The sequence below is a fragment of the Gilbertella persicaria genome (genome assembly GCF_025201335.1).
Source record: "Gilbertella persicaria strain CBS 190.32 chromosome Unknown B0P05scaffold_11, whole genome shotgun sequence".
Lineage (NCBI taxonomy): Eukaryota > Fungi > Mucoromycota > Mucoromycetes > Mucorales > Choanephoraceae > Gilbertella > Gilbertella persicaria.
In genome coordinates this window covers 26,497-45,943 of record NW_026251972.1, presented here as the reverse complement: position 1 = coordinate 45,943, position 19,447 = coordinate 26,497, and the positions used below count along the sequence as shown (strand labels likewise).

At 37.3% G+C, this 19,447-nt stretch overlaps 8 protein-coding genes across 8 annotated transcripts; 4 read left to right on the top strand and 4 right to left on the bottom strand.

The window, feature by feature from the left end:
- Nucleotides 1-52: 52 nt before the first annotated feature.
- On the top strand, nt 53-2,865 carry B0P05DRAFT_506603 (fungal-specific transcription factor domain-containing protein; the record flags this gene model as incomplete). The annotated part of the gene is made up of 3 exons (XM_051575541.1): nt 53-212; nt 262-367; nt 415-2,865. Exons 1-3 carry the CDS (start codon nt 157-159, stop codon nt 2,863-2,865), a joined length of 2,613 nt encoding a protein of 870 aa, XP_051436723.1. The 5' UTR covers nt 53-156.
- Nucleotides 2,866-2,874: 9 nt separating this feature from the next.
- On the bottom strand, nt 2,875-3,735 carry B0P05DRAFT_585294 (SGNH hydrolase-type esterase domain-containing protein; the record flags this gene model as incomplete). Its single annotated transcript, XM_051582427.1, has 1 exon — nt 2,875-3,735. The coding sequence occupies one exon, from the start codon at nt 3,733-3,735 to the stop codon at nt 2,875-2,877; it is 861 nt and encodes a 286-aa protein (XP_051436722.1).
- Nucleotides 3,736-3,892: 157 nt separating this feature from the next.
- On the bottom strand, nt 3,893-4,958 carry B0P05DRAFT_585293 (uncharacterized protein; the record flags this gene model as incomplete). The annotated part of the gene is made up of 7 exons (XM_051582426.1): nt 3,893-4,014; nt 4,265-4,333; nt 4,378-4,427; nt 4,468-4,519; nt 4,595-4,702; nt 4,745-4,805; nt 4,854-4,958. 7 exons carry the CDS (start codon nt 4,956-4,958, stop codon nt 3,893-3,895), a joined length of 567 nt encoding a protein of 188 aa, XP_051436721.1.
- A 119-nt stretch (nt 4,959-5,077) lies between these two features.
- On the top strand, nt 5,078-6,414 carry B0P05DRAFT_569975 (uncharacterized protein; the record flags this gene model as incomplete). The annotated part of the gene is made up of 2 exons (XM_051581283.1): nt 5,078-5,374; nt 5,470-6,414. The coding sequence occupies 2 exons, from the start codon at nt 5,078-5,080 to the stop codon at nt 6,412-6,414; spliced, it is 1,242 nt and encodes a 413-aa protein (XP_051436720.1).
- Nucleotides 6,415-6,445: 31 nt separating this feature from the next.
- On the bottom strand, nt 6,446-7,114 carry B0P05DRAFT_585291 (RGS domain-containing protein; the record flags this gene model as incomplete). The annotated part of the gene is made up of 1 exon (XM_051582425.1): nt 6,446-7,114. The coding sequence occupies one exon, from the start codon at nt 7,112-7,114 to the stop codon at nt 6,446-6,448; it is 669 nt and encodes a 222-aa protein (XP_051436719.1).
- Nucleotides 7,115-12,486: 5,372 nt separating this feature from the next.
- On the top strand, nt 12,487-13,231 carry B0P05DRAFT_578198 (small GTPase superfamily; the record flags this gene model as incomplete). Its single annotated transcript, XM_051581840.1, has 4 exons — nt 12,487-12,588; nt 12,635-12,835; nt 12,905-12,997; nt 13,079-13,231. The coding sequence occupies 4 exons, from the start codon at nt 12,487-12,489 to the stop codon at nt 13,229-13,231; spliced, it is 549 nt and encodes a 182-aa protein (XP_051436718.1).
- Nucleotides 13,232-14,467: 1,236 nt separating this feature from the next.
- Nucleotides 14,468-15,495, bottom strand: B0P05DRAFT_533598 (uncharacterized protein). The gene is made up of 4 exons (XM_051577224.1): nt 15,271-15,495; nt 15,162-15,226; nt 14,830-15,112; nt 14,468-14,775 (listed from the first exon to the last, which is right to left on the bottom strand). Exons 1-4 carry the CDS (start codon nt 15,431-15,433, stop codon nt 14,546-14,548), a joined length of 741 nt encoding a protein of 246 aa, XP_051436717.1. The 5' UTR covers nt 15,434-15,495; the 3' UTR covers nt 14,468-14,545.
- Nucleotides 15,496-15,970: 475 nt separating this feature from the next.
- B0P05DRAFT_466228 (uncharacterized protein) lies at nt 15,971-18,284 on the top strand (the record flags this gene model as incomplete). The annotated part of the gene is made up of 9 exons (XM_051574315.1): nt 15,971-16,015; nt 16,060-16,287; nt 16,331-16,377; nt 16,428-16,536; nt 16,581-16,928; nt 16,983-17,118; nt 17,163-17,260; nt 17,304-17,873; nt 17,988-18,284. The coding sequence occupies 9 exons, from the start codon at nt 15,971-15,973 to the stop codon at nt 18,282-18,284; spliced, it is 1,878 nt and encodes a 625-aa protein (XP_051436716.1).
- Nucleotides 18,285-19,447: the final 1,163 nt, after the last annotated feature.

Sequence of the window (19,447 nt, the reverse complement as noted above, 5' to 3'; positions counted from 1 at the left end):
CTACGTCATGAACCCAGGCCTAAAAGAAAAAATAAATCCCTCTTTTGTAGAAATTATTTTTTTTTTGTTATTGTTGTTGTTGTTGGACGTGCGTATGAGTATAAATACTTTTTTCTCTTTCTCTTTCTTTTTCTTTATTCCTTATTCAGTTTAAAAATGTCTACAAGTAGTGACGAAGCAGCAAATAAAAGGCAAAGAGTAAGCCGTGCATGGTAATAACACATCTTTTTTTTTTTTATGCACTGGGCTTATTTATTTTAGTGACCTCTGTAGAAAGAAAAAGATAAAGTGTAATGGTGAATCTCCCATCTGCGGTAACTGCAAAGCATTTCACTTGGCTTGCTCTTATAAAGATACAACAAAAAAAGTGAGTCATATTGACTATTTCATTTGATATTTATTTTATTTTGTTAGAGAGGTCCCCCTAAGGGTTATATTGAAGCCATTGAAAATAGACTGCATAAACTAGAAGGGTTTCTGCATGACATAGCAAATGAAAATGACCCAAGAACAATAGAGCTCCTTCAGGAACTTCAAGCACCCTTAGAAACACCTACAGGGGAACAAATCAATACTCGCCCTCAACGTAGACAAAAACGTAGACAGACCAAGAAGGACCCTATTGATTCACCTATCTCTGTCCTGTATAGCCCCACACTCAGCCATTCTGAATTAGACAACACAAGTACGATTGGATCACCTTCTCCTCATCAAGAAGGACTGGTTGGCTCATTAACCATGGATGAAAATGGCCTTGTTCGTTACCTTGGTAAATCTTCTGGTTTCTATCTCTTGTCCAATAGCCGTACTTATCAAAATGGCACTTTCCATTTCTCTGGTTATCGTCATAAACACAAATCCTATGATGAGGATGACAGCCGATCAGAAAAACGCCATGTCATTGATCCTCTTGAATTGCCACCTAAGGATTTATCAGAACACTTGATTGTCTTGTATTTTACTCATTTCTATCCTATCTTGCCATTGTTCTATAAGCGCAAATTGGGATGCGTCAAGTCGCCTTCAAGTCCTGTATCGCCCTTGTTGCTGAATGCCATTTATGCGCTTGCTTCTCGCGTATCTCCCGATAAACGTGTGCGATCTGACCCTCATGCACCTGACACAGCTGGCGATATCTTTTTTGAACGTGCGCGTTGTCTGTTAGATGAATACTATGATACACCTCGTATCTCTACCATTCAAGCCTTGTTGCTCATGGCAAGTCATCAGATGGGTGCCATGAAACCTGCTCGAGGCTGGCTTTATAGTGGCATGGCTTTTCGTATGGCTCAAGATTTAGGCTTGAACCGCAACTGTGACCATTGGAGTATCCTGCCTGAAGAACGGGAACGCCGCAAACGTGTCTTTTGGTGTTGTTATGTTGTGGACCGTATCACAAGTGCTATCTATGGTCGTTCGTCCAACTTTGAAGAACGCGACTGTGATGTTCCTTTTCCGTCTGTTGACGATGACGAGCCAATCAGATCCAAAGAAGATTCATCTAGACCTTCTGCAGGTCTTTTGCAAGTGTTTATTGAAACCATCAAAGTGTGTGATATCCTAGGCCATGTGTTGAAGAATATTTATTATGTTAAGGCTAAATACCATACAACAGATCCTCAGCACATTGATCATATCCTGACCACACTCAACCGGCAATTGACCGAATGGCACGCTCATCTGCCTGAAGCCTTACAGTACCAGCCACCCAACACACAAAATGGCGAAAAAGGGCCTGATCCACCTGCTCCTATTTGTCAGCTTCACTTGATGTACTACACCACCATGATATTACTGCACCGTTCATTTATCCCTGGACCCACACAAAAGCAGTTGCCTATCTCACTACCATCCTACAAGATATGCGAATCAGCAGCCACCTCTATACTAGACATTGTCAATATTATGCTGAGTGAAAACCACTTGAGGTACATGTATAACTTTTCAGTGTTCTATGTGTTTACGGCTGGTATCATCTTTATCAAACTTGCTTCGTCAGATGACGCGGGAAGATCGTTTGATGCTAAACTGAATGTGAACCGTGTGATGCGTGCCTTGGATGAACTAGAGAACACTTGGTTAAATGCAGCTAGATGCAGTAATATTTTGGGTGAATTGGCCGGATTGCGTGACATTAAACTCGAACGAGACAAATATGTACCAAGACAGATCAGCAAATCAAGTCCTCCACCTTCTATTGCTGTACCCAACTCACCTATCCTCAGCACTACTGTACTACCTAAACAAGCAGATGACAAAGACATGACTTATTCCTGGCCTCCTCATCAACAAATATACATGCACAATATCTCGTCTGTAAGGCAATCTGTTCAGGACAACACATCAAAAGAAGAAAAAGGTTATTTTGACATGAAGACTACACTTGATCCATTTGAAGCACCGGGTATCATTCCACATTCTCAACCTCAAGAATTTGATCTTTTGGAAACAGCATTTTGGGGCATGCCAACTTCTTTAGATACACACGAATGGGATGCTTATTTTGGTAATCTAACTAACCAACGACAAGAAAAGCAACAAGTCGAATCTTATTTATTATCCTCAGATACATCAAGTACATTACAACAACAGGCTGCTTCTTTTATGTTTACTTCTACACCACAAGAACACCAAAGACAATCCTCAACGAATTCTGCTACGTCTGCAGATATACCTCATTCACCTTCTCAAAGTATATTATTTGGTTTTATGAACAATAGACAACAACAACAACAACACCAACAACAACAACAACAACAACAACAAGAACCTATTCTTGTTTCTTCACCTACATCTATGATGCAACATGCTTTCTCTCCTTCCTTAAATACCCCACATAAGCCTACAAATGTTCTTTATTGGTAGATAATAAATTTATATATTGTACAATGCTTTCATTTGGTCAGTGGCCCAAGCACCCAAAGCTTCATGCACTTTTGCTTCGGGATGATAAGAATCCCAAAAGAAATGGGTTTCAGGATCATCACAAATAGTAGTATTTCCAAGACCATAAGAACAAGGACCATTTGTGATACTGAGGCCAAGTCTTTCAGGGTTCTCCAATTGACCAAGAAACCAGCGGTGGTCATCTAAAATAGTGAGTTCAGCATCTTGAATTTCATCTTCCAGCGCTTGTTTGACCAGTGTATTATAGTCTTGAATGAACTGCTTAGCATATTCTTTGTTATCCTCTGGAATGACAGGCCAATATTCAAAAGGAGGCACATTTAAGATCAAGAATTGTTGAGCATTGTATTTCTCGATCAAATTCTTGACACCAGTGATCACATTGTCAGCTACTTTTTCTTTCGTATAATTCTTGTTAACAACTTGGTATTGGTCAGGGTTAAGAATGGAATTCAAGTCATTGTAGCCAATATAGATCAAGTACAGATCATCACTTGTACCGTTGACTTCGATTGTCTCAATCTGTTGCAAAAGACCCGGTACAGTGAAACCATTAAAGAGAGAATAGACATCTCCGTTGTTTGTTGTAGCCCCACCATAGCCATTGTTTATGACCGTATAGTCCGACAAGTTTTGAGCTACATATTCAAGCCAAGTGGGGCCATTACTGAACCGACCTTGATAATTAGGAGGAGAGGGAGGGAATTGACTGTGACGATAATCATTGCCATTATCAGTAAAACTATCAGCATAAGCTATAATTCTATCAAATGCAGACACACTAGCAACAGTCAGAGACAATACAGAGAACAACGATAAGGCTTTCATTGGACAAAGAAAGAAAAAGAATATTAAAAAAAAAGAGTTCCTTTTTATATAAGCATAGATGTCTTACTTGATCATTTATAATGATCGATCTTCAAGGCATTTTTACAGGGCTTAACAGATTAGGCTTTTTATGCAACAGGAAAAAAACGGCTTAAGTTTATTCGTCTTCCGTCCTTTGGGATTCTTGAGTTTGTTGTCTCCAGTTCATACTTGAATAAGGAGTGACCATTGAATCTTCTAAAGAAGTAGGAATGTCTTGAGCAAACAAATTATCAATATCTATCGATATATATATATATATATATATATATATAGTTGGTTCTGTTGTGTGACACTATGACTTGTTACCTCTGTTTAACTGTTCTAATGAACTTTCTTGGCGCTGTAAAGTATATCGGCTTATAGATAAATAAATAAAAAAACAGGTTCAGTGTACACACACAGACTCTTTTTTTTTTTTACCATATTGGGCAAGAAGTGTTCAAATGTAACCAACGTGTAATGCATTCAGTATGATATCTATGCTTACAAGGTAAGACAGTAACATCCAATAAATTCCCAAAGATCTCTTGACAAATACTGCACTCTTCATTCACACCTACGTTTCTATGATGAAATAAAGAACATCATCGAGATTCGTACCTGGATCAGAAATTTCCAGACGAACTTTGTTTAAACTACGAATGATGTCTCTATGACAAATAAATAGGAAATATGATACTCTTTGCTTACTCAGAGTTAGTCATCATATCCATCAAATGATTCAAGAACTCTCTTCTGTCTTCTATTGAACTACAAGACTTAATAAAGCAACTTTGATATAAAATTACTTGCGCTATCAATTGTCTGAAGGATGTACTTTCTTCGTGCTCCATATGCGTTTGTTGATAAATAGAGGACAAATATTCAAATAGACACCTTTCTTCTTCATCTTCTTCTTCTTCATCTTCTTCTATATTTGTTTGATCTAATACATAAATAGGATAATTATACCATTTGAATCATTTACAGAAAAAGAAGCTTTCCGTTTCACTGAAAACATCCTCTTCTTCTTCGTCTACAAAAGGTATCTATACAATGATAAACAACACATGACAAACATTTATATTTGTATTTACTTGGTCTAGTAAAGTACTGCCACATTCTGTACAAGAAGCCATATTCGTCCAGTCTACGAGTCTTCTTGCTTCACAATCGTGACAATAATACGTTGCTGTTGACATAGTCAAGAAAAAAAAAGGGATAAGAAAGAAAAGAGCACTCATGTCACGTGTTGATCCATCCTATAAATTAAAAGAAAGCGCCTTTTCTATTTCTTTTTTTTATATATATATATATACTCATGACACTCACACAAGTGGATGCCAACTCATCAGAAGAAGCCACTGATTCACAATTTGAATCTACTAGACGTGTGAAACGTCGCCTATTATCCAATGAGCTCGATGATAGAGTTGGTTTTAAACGTTCTCGATCAAGCACTCAACCACGTTGGCACAATCAATCCTATATGCTCTTTTTAGCTCTTCGTCAACATCCAGAAAAATCACTTCCTCGTCGAGAACTAATTCAAGCTGCTTTAGCTCTCGATAAAAAGATCAGTGCTGAACTTTCTTTACCTAAAGTCTTTCGTGGACGCGTAAGTTACAAAAAAAAAAAAAATCGCGTCCATTAAAAACGCGTTCCTTTTTTTTTAATAATTCTAAAAAATAATAATAATAATAATAATAATAGACGCCTGGTAATTCTGCTTCCGCCATCTTGACTTATAATAATGATCGATATTTTGTTCCATTTAAGCCAGAAGGAAGTCGATCCATGCATTTTAGATTGGCTTATGAGCCGGGTGATGTGAATCATGCAGTTGCTGAATATCAGAAATGGTGTAAAAAACTAGCTGAACATGACTGGCCGTATTGTTTTGGTGTGCCAAAACCAGACGCTATCACATCCATAGAAAACAATCCAAAAGAAGTCGACCAAAAGGAAAACCAAAAGAAAGATCAACCCGTGGAGCAACAAACAAACAAAACAGAAGAAACAGATCATGCAGCTCTGGACGATAAAGAAAATGCAGTAAAAGATCAAACACCCAGTTTTACAAAACAAGCCATTGAAACCAAAGCCCTTCGTAACGTCGATCTCAACAGCCGACCAAAAGAAGAAGTCCCTCAATATACATTAGATCAACTTGATCTGTCTGATATCCCTACCAATTGGCGTGACGTTGTCTATATTGCTCCTTCTTGTATTCCAGGTGCAGGCAATGGTCTGTTTGCTAAGCGTAAAATCCCATTCAATGTACCTATCGGGTTCTATTTCGGTGTGCCCATGACAGAAGACGAATTTGATTCTCTCAAGGACCGTGTGGGTCGTTCATCTGAATACTCCATCATGTATCGTAAAACAGTCCTTGATGCCACAGATGATCAAGGAGAACCAGTCACAGATGAATCCAGTCCTCGATTCTGTCCATTTCATTTTATGAATGAAACAGATTGGAAGCATGCCACAGTGGCTTTTGTAGAAGGTGTTGTCGTGAATCAAGTCATTTGCTGGACAAGAAAAGAAATTCAGGCGGATGAGGAATTGTTAGTATGGTATGGTGCAGACGTAGATCGGCATTGGGATGGTAAATCCATCATGGACACAGCTGTAGAACAACAAGTGCCTATGTAATGTAAATAAATTTTATTTTTTGTTTTTATTTTTATTTGTTTGTGAATGAAGGGGAATCAAAGGATCTCATTCTGAAAGGAGTAGTGATCTTTTTCAAGAAGCCTGGAGATAATAAGGATACTTCTGCTGTGTCTGGTAATATTTTGAGTGAAGGCGCACTTTTCTTTCTTTTAGAGTTAAATGGTTTTATCCGACTGATATCAGTGGCAAAAGGAATAAATGCATTGATCCTTAGCAGTTCAACAACAGCATTGGAAGCAGGATGGAGTAAAGCAGGATGATAGAGTTTTTGCGTCTGATGGAGGTCAAGTAGTTGATGGCGTACTTCATAGGGTATGTTGATTTCATGTGGGGCATCAATTTGTACAAAGTTTTGAAGGATATGTTGGAACTGTTGTCTAATGAATCTAAAATGTACTTGTTGTTGAGGTACAAGAAGGTGTGCTGAAAGGTCAGAGAAATCAAAGTTTGTGTTTTTAAAATATAAATCGCAGTTTGACTGATATTGATTGACTGCTTGATAAAATAACAAATTTTCTATACAGTAAATTGATTTTAAATAGTCTGAAAACTCCTGTAGACTAAAGGGCGGAGGTGTCTGGTTATGTAGTATTTTTTCTAGTGTAAGACCTTCAGGCAATGAGGACCAAAGATCCGGGGAAGAGCTATCAAATGTTTTGTTTGAAATATCAGAAAACATTTCACTTTGAGGGGGGAAAGAAAGAAAGAAAGCAGAGAAAAAAAAATATATAAAGTATTGTATGACAATATTTTATCGTGTAACTTATACTCTGACCAAGAATTCTTTAACCCATGTTCTCTAATAAGTAAATCTCATGGCTCTTTCTGATTCTTAACACTTTTCTCGAGTAGCGGAGTTGGAAATAGCTGCCAAGCCTAAAAACATTAGCAAACAACGATCGTATGCTCAAGTAGTAGCTGCGAAGACTCGAGTGTCCTTGATGCACAAGGACATCATTAAACCTCACCCCAACGACTCTTTTTCATTAAGTGAAGTACAGTCGAGAATTTACGGATCTAAATCTAAGAATGCTTTTCTTCTTGGCATTACCAAGGTCAAAGCTCAATACACCAAACTTCAGTGTCTGCAAGAGATCAAAGCCCGACACCCTAAATTTCATGCTAGTTCTTTTCTCAACGATGGTCCAACTCGATATCTCGAGATTTATGTTGAATTTCTACATGATGTCAATGATCTTGACACAAAAGATGTTGAATTCAAAGAATCTAAGCTGCGAATCATTCTGTGCCAAGCCACCGATGACAGTTGGATGGTGACCCATATCAAACTGTCTCACCTATCAATGTTACCCAGATCCGAAGTTCTGGAAGGTCTAAAGGTCAGTTTATCTCCTTTCGGCCAAGTTATTGACGTCGGTATTTCAACCGAGCCTAATACAGGATTCTTTATGGGAGCAGGTTACACAGTGGTGGGCGTCCCAAGACACTCAGTCGAGGGTCAACCCAGCTAACATTCCATGGTGTGAAGATAAAGATGAAATATTTCATGTCACATGGAACAACATGCCCACTTGGTGCAGATACTGTCACCAAATCGGACACACCAAGTTCGAGTGTGCGAAATCCAAAGCAAAGATAATTTGCTACAATTGTCATCTTCTTGGGCATCGGTCTTTCGAGTGTCCTCGAAAAGCACCGATTAGTCCCTCAAAAAAGCGTAAGACTTCAGCTGACAAGAAGCAGTCTGTTGAGGAAATGCCACAGCCTGCATCCAAAGAAGTTCAGAAGGCTTCTTCCGCCGAAGCACTTAAGTCAAAACATGCTCCCAGTGATGTACGTACTATTTTGACTAGAGCTACAAAGAATGTCAAATCATCAATTATGAAAGACGATGATAGTGCCGACGAGATGTCTCAAGATGAAGAAAGTGGCGAAGAAGGAATGGATTATATTTCCAGTGAAGGTCACGATAGTGATAGTGAGGTCGAGGAGCATAAAAGTAATGAAAATGGAAGTGGATGCCGTTAAGGCCAATGCCATGACGGCTCTTACAGAATTACTATCTGTACAGATGGGACAGAAAATGGCCCTGATTCAGCAAATTCATACTCTGCAACAGAGATCCACAGAAGAATCTTTTAATGAATTTAATCAAAACACACTTTCCAAACTTCGCAATCAACTAATGCATCTGTAACAAACGGTCTCTTCTGCAGCATTAGCTGCAGATCTTCAATAAGGATACTCTTATAACTATCATGACCAAAGAAATGAAACTGCACTATGGATCACTAAATACACATAGTTTAATGAAATCGAATAATCGACAAACACAAAAACACTATATACGGCATTTACGACTTCAAAAATTAGATATCATATGCTTTCAAGAAACAAATACAGACACGCAATCTCGTATTGATGCTCTAGACATTCTTTTTCAACCGAGTCAATCCTTTTGGACCCCCTATGTAAGAATTGTTTGCTTATCTGCGAACTTCAATATTTCAGCTATAGGCACTTCACATTCCTTTTCATCTGACCGCTTTCAACTCTACAAAATAGAGCATCCTCACTAATTCTACGCTCCTTTCTATATTCTCAACTTATATGCACCTGCTTCGAGCCATTTAGAGCGCCGATCGTTCTTCTGTAGTTTACACAACATACTGAATGATTTTAGAAGTGTTATCGCTCTTGAGCAACTGATTATTTCAGGCGACTTCAACTACTCTCATCTAAGAATTGCAAAACTACCTCGAGCTACATGCCAGCCATAGTGGGCTCTATTGGAACAATCATTCACAAACGCTATGACAATCAACAATCTTGAAAATAACCCTACGCTTCAGAAACAATCGAGAGATGTCTTCATTTACTCTACCATTGATTATGTTTTCGCTGGGGCATATATGCGACAAAGATTGACGCACACCAATATAACTACATTACCAGCCATCTGGTCAGACTGCTATCTATTACAATCTGATTTTGTTTTAAGTATGTCAAAATCTGGGCCTGGTATGTGGTGAGCAAACCCAACTTTTGCTATCCATAAGAAGCTTCGCATCCGCTTGGAGAAACGCATCAATAAGTTGACAAATCAGTAGACAGATGAAGATTCACCTCAAAAACGCTGGGAGCAGGTGAAGATGGTAACTAAGAAAGTAATCAAGTCATATCTAGTCAGTTACAACAGTTAGAGAGAACAGACGCTACGGCACTTAGAACCGTATTCTACGAACCAAGCCGCCTTTAGCTGTCAAACTGTAGTTCATTCCGCCTTTAGATGGTCGAATACACAAGCTATAAAAAGAAATTGCTCAAGTTGAGATCATCAAATCTGGCGTTCGTTGGCAAGGAAATGGCGAAACAAATATATCAGAAACATTCTGGTATTGGTCTGCTACTTGATCAAGAAAAGGCTTACGATCGTGTACTTGCCGAGTATCTGATCAAGGTTTTGCATGCTTTTCATTTTCCTGCTCCACTGGCTGATAGTATTCATGAGCTGTTTCTTCGCCAATGCAGTCCACATCAATGTGAACGGATTCTCTACTGATCCTGTAAATCAGATATGAGGCCTTCGACAAGGAGATCCTTTTTCTCCACTACTGTTTACTCTGGCTTTAGAACTACTCTTGTTATCTATTCTTCAAGATCCGTCATACCAAGGATATATCTCTGTTAACGCTTCGAGTAGTCAACAAATCAAATGCCTAGCCTATGCCGACGACATTTATGCATTTGTCCAAGATTGAAACGACTTCGCTTGACTACAGGTTCATCTGAATAACTATGCAAAAGTCTCTAATGCGATATTTAATCAGTATAAGACAGAAGCCTTCTCCTTGAGTGGTGATGCTGTAACTTTGCGGTCTTCCTTGTTAAGGCAACATTAAGTCGAGGCATACTACACTAAGTTTTCAACAAATACTCTGTGGTACCTTAGTTTTCATATGCCTTATACTAAGGCACAGAGATATTTTTTTCAGAACATGTTACTGGAGAAAATAAGAGCATATATACAATTATTTTCACAATACCAATTATCCCTTCAAGGAAGCGCAATGATATCAAATACACTGATTTATCTAAGCTATGGTACAGCCTTTGGTTGTTAGGCCCTACACAAGCCTTCCTGAAACAAACTCAACGTTTCATTTACAAGTTTGTCTGGCAAAAAAAGTTCCTCAAGGTTTCGTTTGATCAACTGTGTCTACCTCGACTACAGGGTGGCGTTGGTCTACGAAATCCTTCCCATCAACACTTGATCCTGCAAAGAAAATGGCTTTTTCCTCTTTTTAGCTGCGACGAAGGTAATACACTACTGAAGTGAGCCCTAAATCACCGTTTGTTGTTTATGTCGACCAGCTCTTCCTTTCCAACGTTGGCCTTTTTCTCTCCAAGCTTAAGGAAACATGACATTTGTCATCAAACTTCCATCTTGCCGGTTATGTTCCAGGCCTTTGACCACTTTGGCATTGATTTTCAATCAAAACTCTGCTGCACTTCCCTTTAATTAGGATGTTTACAGATTTGCCTTCTGGTCACTGGCTTTATCGTCATACCGATTTTCCTGCTTCGATTCTCTTCAAATTTAACGAGAATATTAGACGACTTCGGCTGAAGGTCTGCACAGAATATACTGCTTACCCGCTCCTATGCCTGTCATTATACAAGGATGTTTTGATTCGGCATTCTGCACGTCTACAATCCTTTTTGCTTCCATATATTTACAACGAAGTAAAACAGGCTAACATTGAAGAAAATGCTCAATCATTAGTGTCCCAATTGCGCGACTTCCCCCTCTGGAGCCAATATACTTCCAAGGCCTATAGTATGCATAACTATTCCAGTGCTACCAATGCTCGATTGCACTTGTCACCTAGACTGATGAGTCTTCTCTGGTCTTCTATCATGCCTTTGCCTTTAAGAAATTTATGGTTCCGAGTGATCAACAGGAAATTACCCACGGGACAGCAGATGCACAGAATCAATCGAAGTGAAGACAGCAATTGCACTTTATGTTCTGATTTTGATTCTTTTGAGCACTTTCTCCTTTACTGTCTTTGGAAATGGGCCATATGGGTTGAAGTCCTTAGCTACTTTTACCCGCGATTATATTTCTCAACTGATATAGTATACCACCTGCTCTGTTTACATTCCTGTCCTTCCTTTATAAAGCTTAACAACCGTCTTTTTACCGTCCTGTCTACCTGTCAATGGCAAACCTGGTCTTCTTACTGGCGCTTTACCATTCACAATCACCTTTTCAACTCTGAGTGGATCATATCAGATGCTATTAGTCATATATCGATCTCTCTAAAAACTCATCCTCTGCTCCTAGATGACTTTTAAGTCATAGAACTCTTCCCTCTCTCTTTGTTCCTTTAGACTTCAATTTTACCCACGCTACACCCCTCAGCGATGTGTAGATGCAACATATATATATAATATCTTAAATATAATAAAATAAACATATCATACAAAAAAAAAAAAAAAAAAAAAAAAAAAAAAAAAAAAAAAAATTAATAAGTAAATCATGGGTTGAGTCAAATAATACTTTAAAATTTATTCCACTGAAAAGGAGAATTTCTTATTGATACTTAATTCAAATGCACTGACAATGGTTTGCTTTTGTTTTCTTGGATATTTGAGTCCAGAATCCACTTAAATTTAAGCTTTTAGTGCCACATACCTATGTTAATTTGGAAGGTTGTTTATTCTTCTTCAAGGGCCCAAATGATGCGTCAAGCAAATGGTCATGCGTGTTACTCAAACTATCGAAACAATGTGGTTCATTATTCAAAGTCAATTGCTTTGTCAGGTGCAGATCAGAAGGAAAGTGACGTATTTTGTCCTTTCTTACTTGACGATTATCATAAAGGAGTACTAGAGATGATTGGTTGATCTTTACCTATGTCATCCCAAGAAGTTCAAACAATACCTTGATGCGCGGACTTTACAAAAATAATAAATAAACAAATAAAATTCCGTCTTTCAGGAAAAAGTGTCAAATTGGTGGTGATACTTTTTCTTTCCCCCCTTTTTTTTTCTTTTTTCTTTTTCATCTTTCTCTTAATAAACATGGGACGTACAACATTACGTAAAAAAATTGTGATTGTGGGTGATGGTACCTGTGGAAAAACGAGTTTATTGATTGTATATCAAAATGGTAAATTTCCAGAGGTAAATATCACAAACATGTATACATTGGATGTTTACAGAATGCTAGAGATATTTGCCTACCGTCTTTGAAAATTATATTTCTCGAGTAGAGTTAGACAATAATAAATCAGTTGAACTTGCTTTATGGGATACAGCAGGACAAGAAGACTATGATCGATTGCGACCATTATCTTATTTCGAAACAGATGTAGTCATGATTTGTTATGCTGTTGATAATATGAATTCGTTTCAAAATGTCAGGGACAAGGTAAACATCACGCATATACATATTCTGTTATTATTATTTTTTTTTTTTGCTCATGTGTCTTTTTTTCAGTGGTTGCCTGAAATAAAACATTACTGTGGAAACAATGTGTCATTAGTTTTGGTGGGGCTTAAAATCGATTTACGTTCGGACTCAAGAATGACTGTCAGTCATCAGCAGGTACACATACATACATACCTACATACAGACGCAAAGCGTACTTGTATACTCATCTCATCTATTTAGGGTCTTAAATTAGCAAAAGAAATAGGTGCTAAATATGGTGAATGTAGTGCCAAAATGAATACGAATGTAAAAGATGTTATTCGACTTGCAGCACAAGTTGCAGTCAAGCCTAGAAGATTATTTAAAAGACGTCGTCGATGTAATATTTTATAGTCAAACTTCCCTTATTCTATGTATGATTCCCTTATAGACAAATCTCCACCTATATTATTAATAGCTGCGGTTATTTTTCTATAGTGTATATGTCCTCTTTATCATTTTTTTTTTTTACCATTTATACCATATTATACACACACACACTTATTTCTAAATTTTCCGTAATTTCTCTTTCTTTAAAAAAAATCGAGATAGTTGATTGTTTCAACCTTAATGTGATACATGTAACATTTCAAAGAAATACAAATAAAGTTAAATCGCTTTTTAATCCGGAGGAAATCCGACTTTCTTCCGTTACGATTGTGTGTCAATGGTATTTGTTTGATGATGCGAGTAACATCATGTTAGTTACTCGCTATCTGTAGTGTACAGGCACTTTATGAAATACGCTCTTGCATGAAATAAAATGAAGCAAATAATAAAATGCAATGATAAAGTTTCTCGAAGGATATACGCGGCGCCACAAATCCTCTCTCTTTCTGGTTTGGTTTAAAGAGTAACTTTTTCCATTTTTGTCATTACTTGTATTATAACTATATCAATAAAACTCTTTTTTTTTTAGAAAAGAAGCTATGGATGAAACTGATGATAGCATGGCAGAGGTTTCCCGAAAAGAAACGCTGGGACATAATATAAACCAATGACGTGTACTGAGGGAATGTCTCTGTGGCTGTCGCAAGGATGCAACCAAAGATAAGTTTGAAGAAACAATACCATGTCTCCATTTGTCATGCTTTCTACTTTCCATGATAATAAAGATGGCCTATCTTTCTCAACACTAAACTCGTGCCTTGCTCCATTTTTCTTTTTTTCGCGCTCTTTGCGAGCTAGAAGTACTGTAGTTATACAAATGTTTGAAATGTAAAGTCATAAAGTAACTAGAAAATAAGATTTATTTTTATATGAATCATAAGTACCTGCCTTTTCTACATTGCTTTCATGTCAAAGTGACAGTTAAAATTATTTTTTTACTAAGTTTGCTAGAAAAAACAATGATATGTTTTATGAAATTCATTGAATTGAGATACAAGCAAATGTTTTGATTAAAGAAAAGATACAAATAGTGAAAAGCACACAACAAGTTTCAGAAAATCAAAAAAACTCAATTTTTTTTTCCTTTCAAAAATAAGACACAAAAAAAAAGGATGAATAAACATTAGCTTGATGGAAAAGAATATATCTAGTTGCGGAAATTGAATCGCATTTATGCATATTGCAGCCCTGACATGTCAATTAAAGTTCAAACTCAAAAAGAGTTCAGTAATGTTTATTAGGCAATAAAAATATATAGTACAAGTCAATAAATAAGAGTTAATGATGGTTAGTTTGATTATCTTGATTCACCAAGGAGATTCGAATAGCTTCCATCACAAAAACATCTTCAAGGTCCATATGAGCAAAGGTATCAAACATGGTAGAATTACTTGGGCGTCTTATGTGTTCATTATGAGCAAGTTGAAGTCTTCTTCTTCGCGTACTTCCAAAATTCGAAGAGTATCTTTCTTGTAGTATGCCGTCTTGCCATTTAGGTCTTACTGTGTCTATAACAAACAACAAATAAGCCAAAATAAGTAAAATACGATAAAAATGCATACCAACTAATACAACATCAGGATCATTGGGTTCCAGCCTCCATGTTCTTCTTTTGATATTTTTGGTATCGTTTTCTGTTATTAAATCAGATCTTCTTTTTTTGAAACCTAAATGATATCTACTCCACACAGGAGGAATATAAAGTACACCAAGATTAGGTTGTACACAAAAAGGGCAGACAGCAGGTACAAGCGGAGAAAATGAAGATCGCCTGAGTTGTAAAAAGCACTCTGTGCAGATTGATTTATCACAACACCTTGTCCTATTCATTTTTGATGGATAATACTATTCAATAACAGTCAACAAACAAACACTCAATCAGGATGCTACTTGCCAAAAAGCAAATGGGACATTCGGTATCGTACATCAAACCTTGTTGTTTTAAAGGTTCTGTCAATCCTATTAATTTGCATAAGTCGTCATTCTGATATAATTCAATCTACCTTCATAAAAAGGTGCCAGATATCCTTTACGAATCAAGCTGCGTACAATTCCCATATCATAATCTACATTATGATCAATACCTTGAGGACTAAGGTAACCGTAGTCTACTAAACCTGCAGAAGGAGAATGGACTACTTTTATTTTGGAACAAGTATGCCCCATAGCTTGTTATAATAAGCTAAATGATGTTCAAGTATGAAATTTGCTACGAAGAGAAAAAAAAAGAAAAAGAAAAGAGAGATTCACACACAATAACAATAGCAGAAAAAAAAAGATGTGTGAAAAAAGGCATGATGCGAGTCACACTGCTGTTTTTGTAAACAAGTACACCTGATACCATCATCCCTCCTTCTTCCTTTCTTTATCTTTTCTTTTTCTTACGCTTCTTTATAGCCTGATTATAAGGTAAAGTGTCTTTTTATGTCGGGAGAAAAAGGAATAAGATGGGCCAATCGACTGTACTTTCGGATATTTAACATGCTATTGTTAAAATGAAGGGGGGGAAGATAAAAAAAAAGTGTATCACAAACAAGAAAAATAGATATATTTCCCCCCTTTTTTTTATTCTTTCTTTTTCTTCTTTGTTTTGTTTTTAATACCATGTCTACTGTATCTTCTAATAAGAATAAACCTGGTAGACCACTTAATTCTACAAGTTCAAATTTACTTGCCTCAGTTGGACAATCTCCTGAATCTGATATGTTATCTGTTACAAGTAGACAACGGCAGTCTAAAAAAGATGAAGTAAAATTATTTTACCTAAATGTTAAATTCTCATGTGATATTAGGCTATTCGTAAAAAAATCGAGCAAGAATTATCTAAAAAGAGAGGTGGCTCAACTCGTATAAGGCAGACAAAAAAGATTGCAGGCACCGTTTCTGCTCTCCGACCAGCTCAGGCACTCACTGTCAAAGAGACTATCTTGGTCATTGAAGCTGCTCAATTAATGGCTGCTAAAAGAAGTGATTGTGTATTGGTTGTGGATGATGAAGACCACTTGAGTGGTATTTTTACAGTAAGTCTGTTGCTTTATCCCCTTGAAACTAAATACATGTTAGGCAAAAGACTTGGCATATCGTGTTGTAGCCGATAATTTAGATGCAAGGTAAAATGCAATCTTATTTAAAATCCAACGACTGACAACATACAACATAGAGCAACCATTGTAGCTGATATTATGACCAAGAACCCAATGTGTGTCACTGCAGACACTTCTGCTCAAGATGCTTTGAATCTTATGGTGTCTCGTGGGTTCCGTCATTTGGTAAATATTGCAATCATGCGATAGTATTACTTACACTTGTTTAGCCTGTATGTAACGAAGAAGGAAACATTTTTGGCCTACTGGATATCACAAAATGTATTTACGAAGCATTAAACAAGATGGAAAAAGCCTATGGATCTTCACGTAAATTATATGATGCATTGGAAGGTGTAGAGCGTGAATGGGCAAATAGTCCCGTTCAATTCGTGCAATACATGGAAGCATTGCGTGATAAAATGTCTTGTCCTGATTTAACGACGGTGCTGGATCACCAAGGCCCTGTTCAGGTGGCTGTTAAAGCACAAATTCGTGAAGTTGCTAAGCTAATGAAAGAACATCATACAACAGCTGTTCTTGTGATGGACCATGGAGGTCTAGCTGGTATTTTCACGGTAAGTAATTAAATGGGTTGAACCCTATTGTAGGTATTGATTTCTCTTCAATAGTCTAAAGATATTGTTCTACGTGTCATTGCTGCTGGCTTAGCACCTGATAGTTGCTCAGTGGTCCGTGTGATGACACCTCATCCTGATACTGCTTTACCTTCCACAAGTATTTTAGACGCTTTAAAAAAAATGCATGGTAAGATCAAAAACAATCGTGCGACTTTTTTTAGTAATTATCAGCAGATGGTCATTACCTAAATTTGCCAGTTTTGGATGAAGATAGAAATATTGTGGGCTTGATTGATGTCCTTCGCCTTACTTATGCTACGTTAGAACAAGTAAGAAACACAATGAATGAACAACGGACTTACAAAACTATAGATCAATAGCATTGAAGGAAATCAAGGCGACAATAAATTTTGGAGCAGCATTACGGCTGCTGATCAAGCCGAGACCGAATCAGCCATTTCTGATTCCCTTTCACAAGCAGCCAACTCCCATATGTTTCAACTGCCTCTTTCTCCCCAGTATGAACAGAGCCGCACATCTCCTATGCCAGGCCATGCACCTACCTTCACTGGCTTAGGTTATGCTGCTGAACTCACGCCTGCTGATTCAGTCTCTCATAATAATGACGATGTTCATTCGACTGTATCTTCCCATATCAACAACACTTTTTCATTCAAATTCAACTATGGCAACAAAACGCATCGTTTTCGTCATGACATAAATGATTTCCAAGGCTTGTTAGAGATGATTCAACAAAAGATTATGACGGAGCACTTGTCGATCTCACAATCTTATGTCGCAGTCCACGGATCAAACGACGATTGGTTGACAGTAGCGTATTTGGATGATGAGAACGACCAAGTCTTGATGACATGTGATTCTGATTTGGCAGATGCTGTGCAGATTGCCCGTAGGTCTGGGCTGGATCGTGTTCGTCTATTTGTACATGATGCATTGGCCGAAGCAGCAGAACAGCAGCACAAGAAGGAAGAATTGGCAAATTCAATGCAGGCCATGGCAAATATGCCACCTAGTCAACCTACCACATTAGGACAGTTGCTGGAACCCGTTTCTTCACCCGTCTCTCCGGTTCCCAAACAACAAACCCCTAGTCTAGTGAACGATGACAGTAGTGATGATACAGAGCAAGAAGAAAGTGAAGAAGAAGAACAAACCGTAAAACATAAGAAAAAAAGATTATCTGCCAGTAAAAAAAGAGATATTTTAGCAGAATACAACTTACCTATTCCTCAAGACATGTTACTTCCTGCTGCAATTACCTTTTTAGGTGTGGTTATCCTAGGTGTATTCACCATTTCCAAGTTGACAAGCAGTTCAAATTCCCGCTATTAGAAGCTTCTTTATTATTATTATTATTATTAACTACTAATTGGGTGCTCTCAAGGTGTATTCGCTTTCGACATCACCTTTTAAAGTAATTACCTTTTTGTACAAAATAAATGGTCCCAAGTAATGGAAAAATGAAATAAGCCAAGTCAACAAAGAACAAACATTTACGAATTATAAATTTTGTTTATTTACATCAACATGAACCCTTACTCAAAAAAAGACAAATTGGTTAAGGTTGTATACTCCTTCAATTCGTTTAAATATCAATAGAACAACTTTAATACTCTTCCGAGTACGCAACTCGAAATAATTTTGTTCTCACTATCTTGAAATCAGACGCCAACGTAGGAAGGGCAGAGTTTATAGAGACACTCGTAACGTTGATCCTTCTCTTAAGAGAATTGCCTCATCTTGTAAGACCAACTGTCCCTTTAAATTAGATTTACCTTCAAAAAAAGGAACTGTTTCATGCTTCTTTCGTATCAAAATTAACAAGAGCACATGTATAATCATGGGTTGGATGAAGTTGATTTACTCAGCACAATTATAGGTCGTAAGAACAACCTGAGTGCTAAAGATGAGTAGAAAATAGCAAATGGTTTTCAGCAAAAAAACAGCCTCCAAAGCTATCCAAAGCTTAATTGGCTTTCATCGCAACTACAATAAAGCTACTGTTCATGATTTGAACAATCCAAAGTACCTTAGTATCAAAGACAATAATTTGACCTGGTATAAGGTTCCTCATTCAAAAGGAACTACCTTGGTTGCCCTAATAGAAAGTAGAAAGTTTGAGATTGCAGTAGGCTTCAATGAAAACTACTTGAATAACATTTTTTTAACCAAAGGCATCATGATTTAAAGAGCTATTAAATTTCTTAAAGTTATTGTAATTGATGCAGCTTACGGTACAAACAATTTGAAGATACCTTTGATTTCCGCATATGGAGTGAGCCATGTTGGAAGAACCAAGCTCAAGACATTTCCTCTTTGCTTTGTTTGGGTCTTAGAAGAGAAAGGAGGGGTCTACTGCTGGTTTCTTGAAAAGTTAAATGAAATAATCAATGGCATTTCTGCTAAAACAACGTTTGCTACAGACAAACGTACCGCCATGACAAACCAGCTGGACAAACAGTTTCGTAGTAATGAAAAGCTTTTTTGCAGATAGC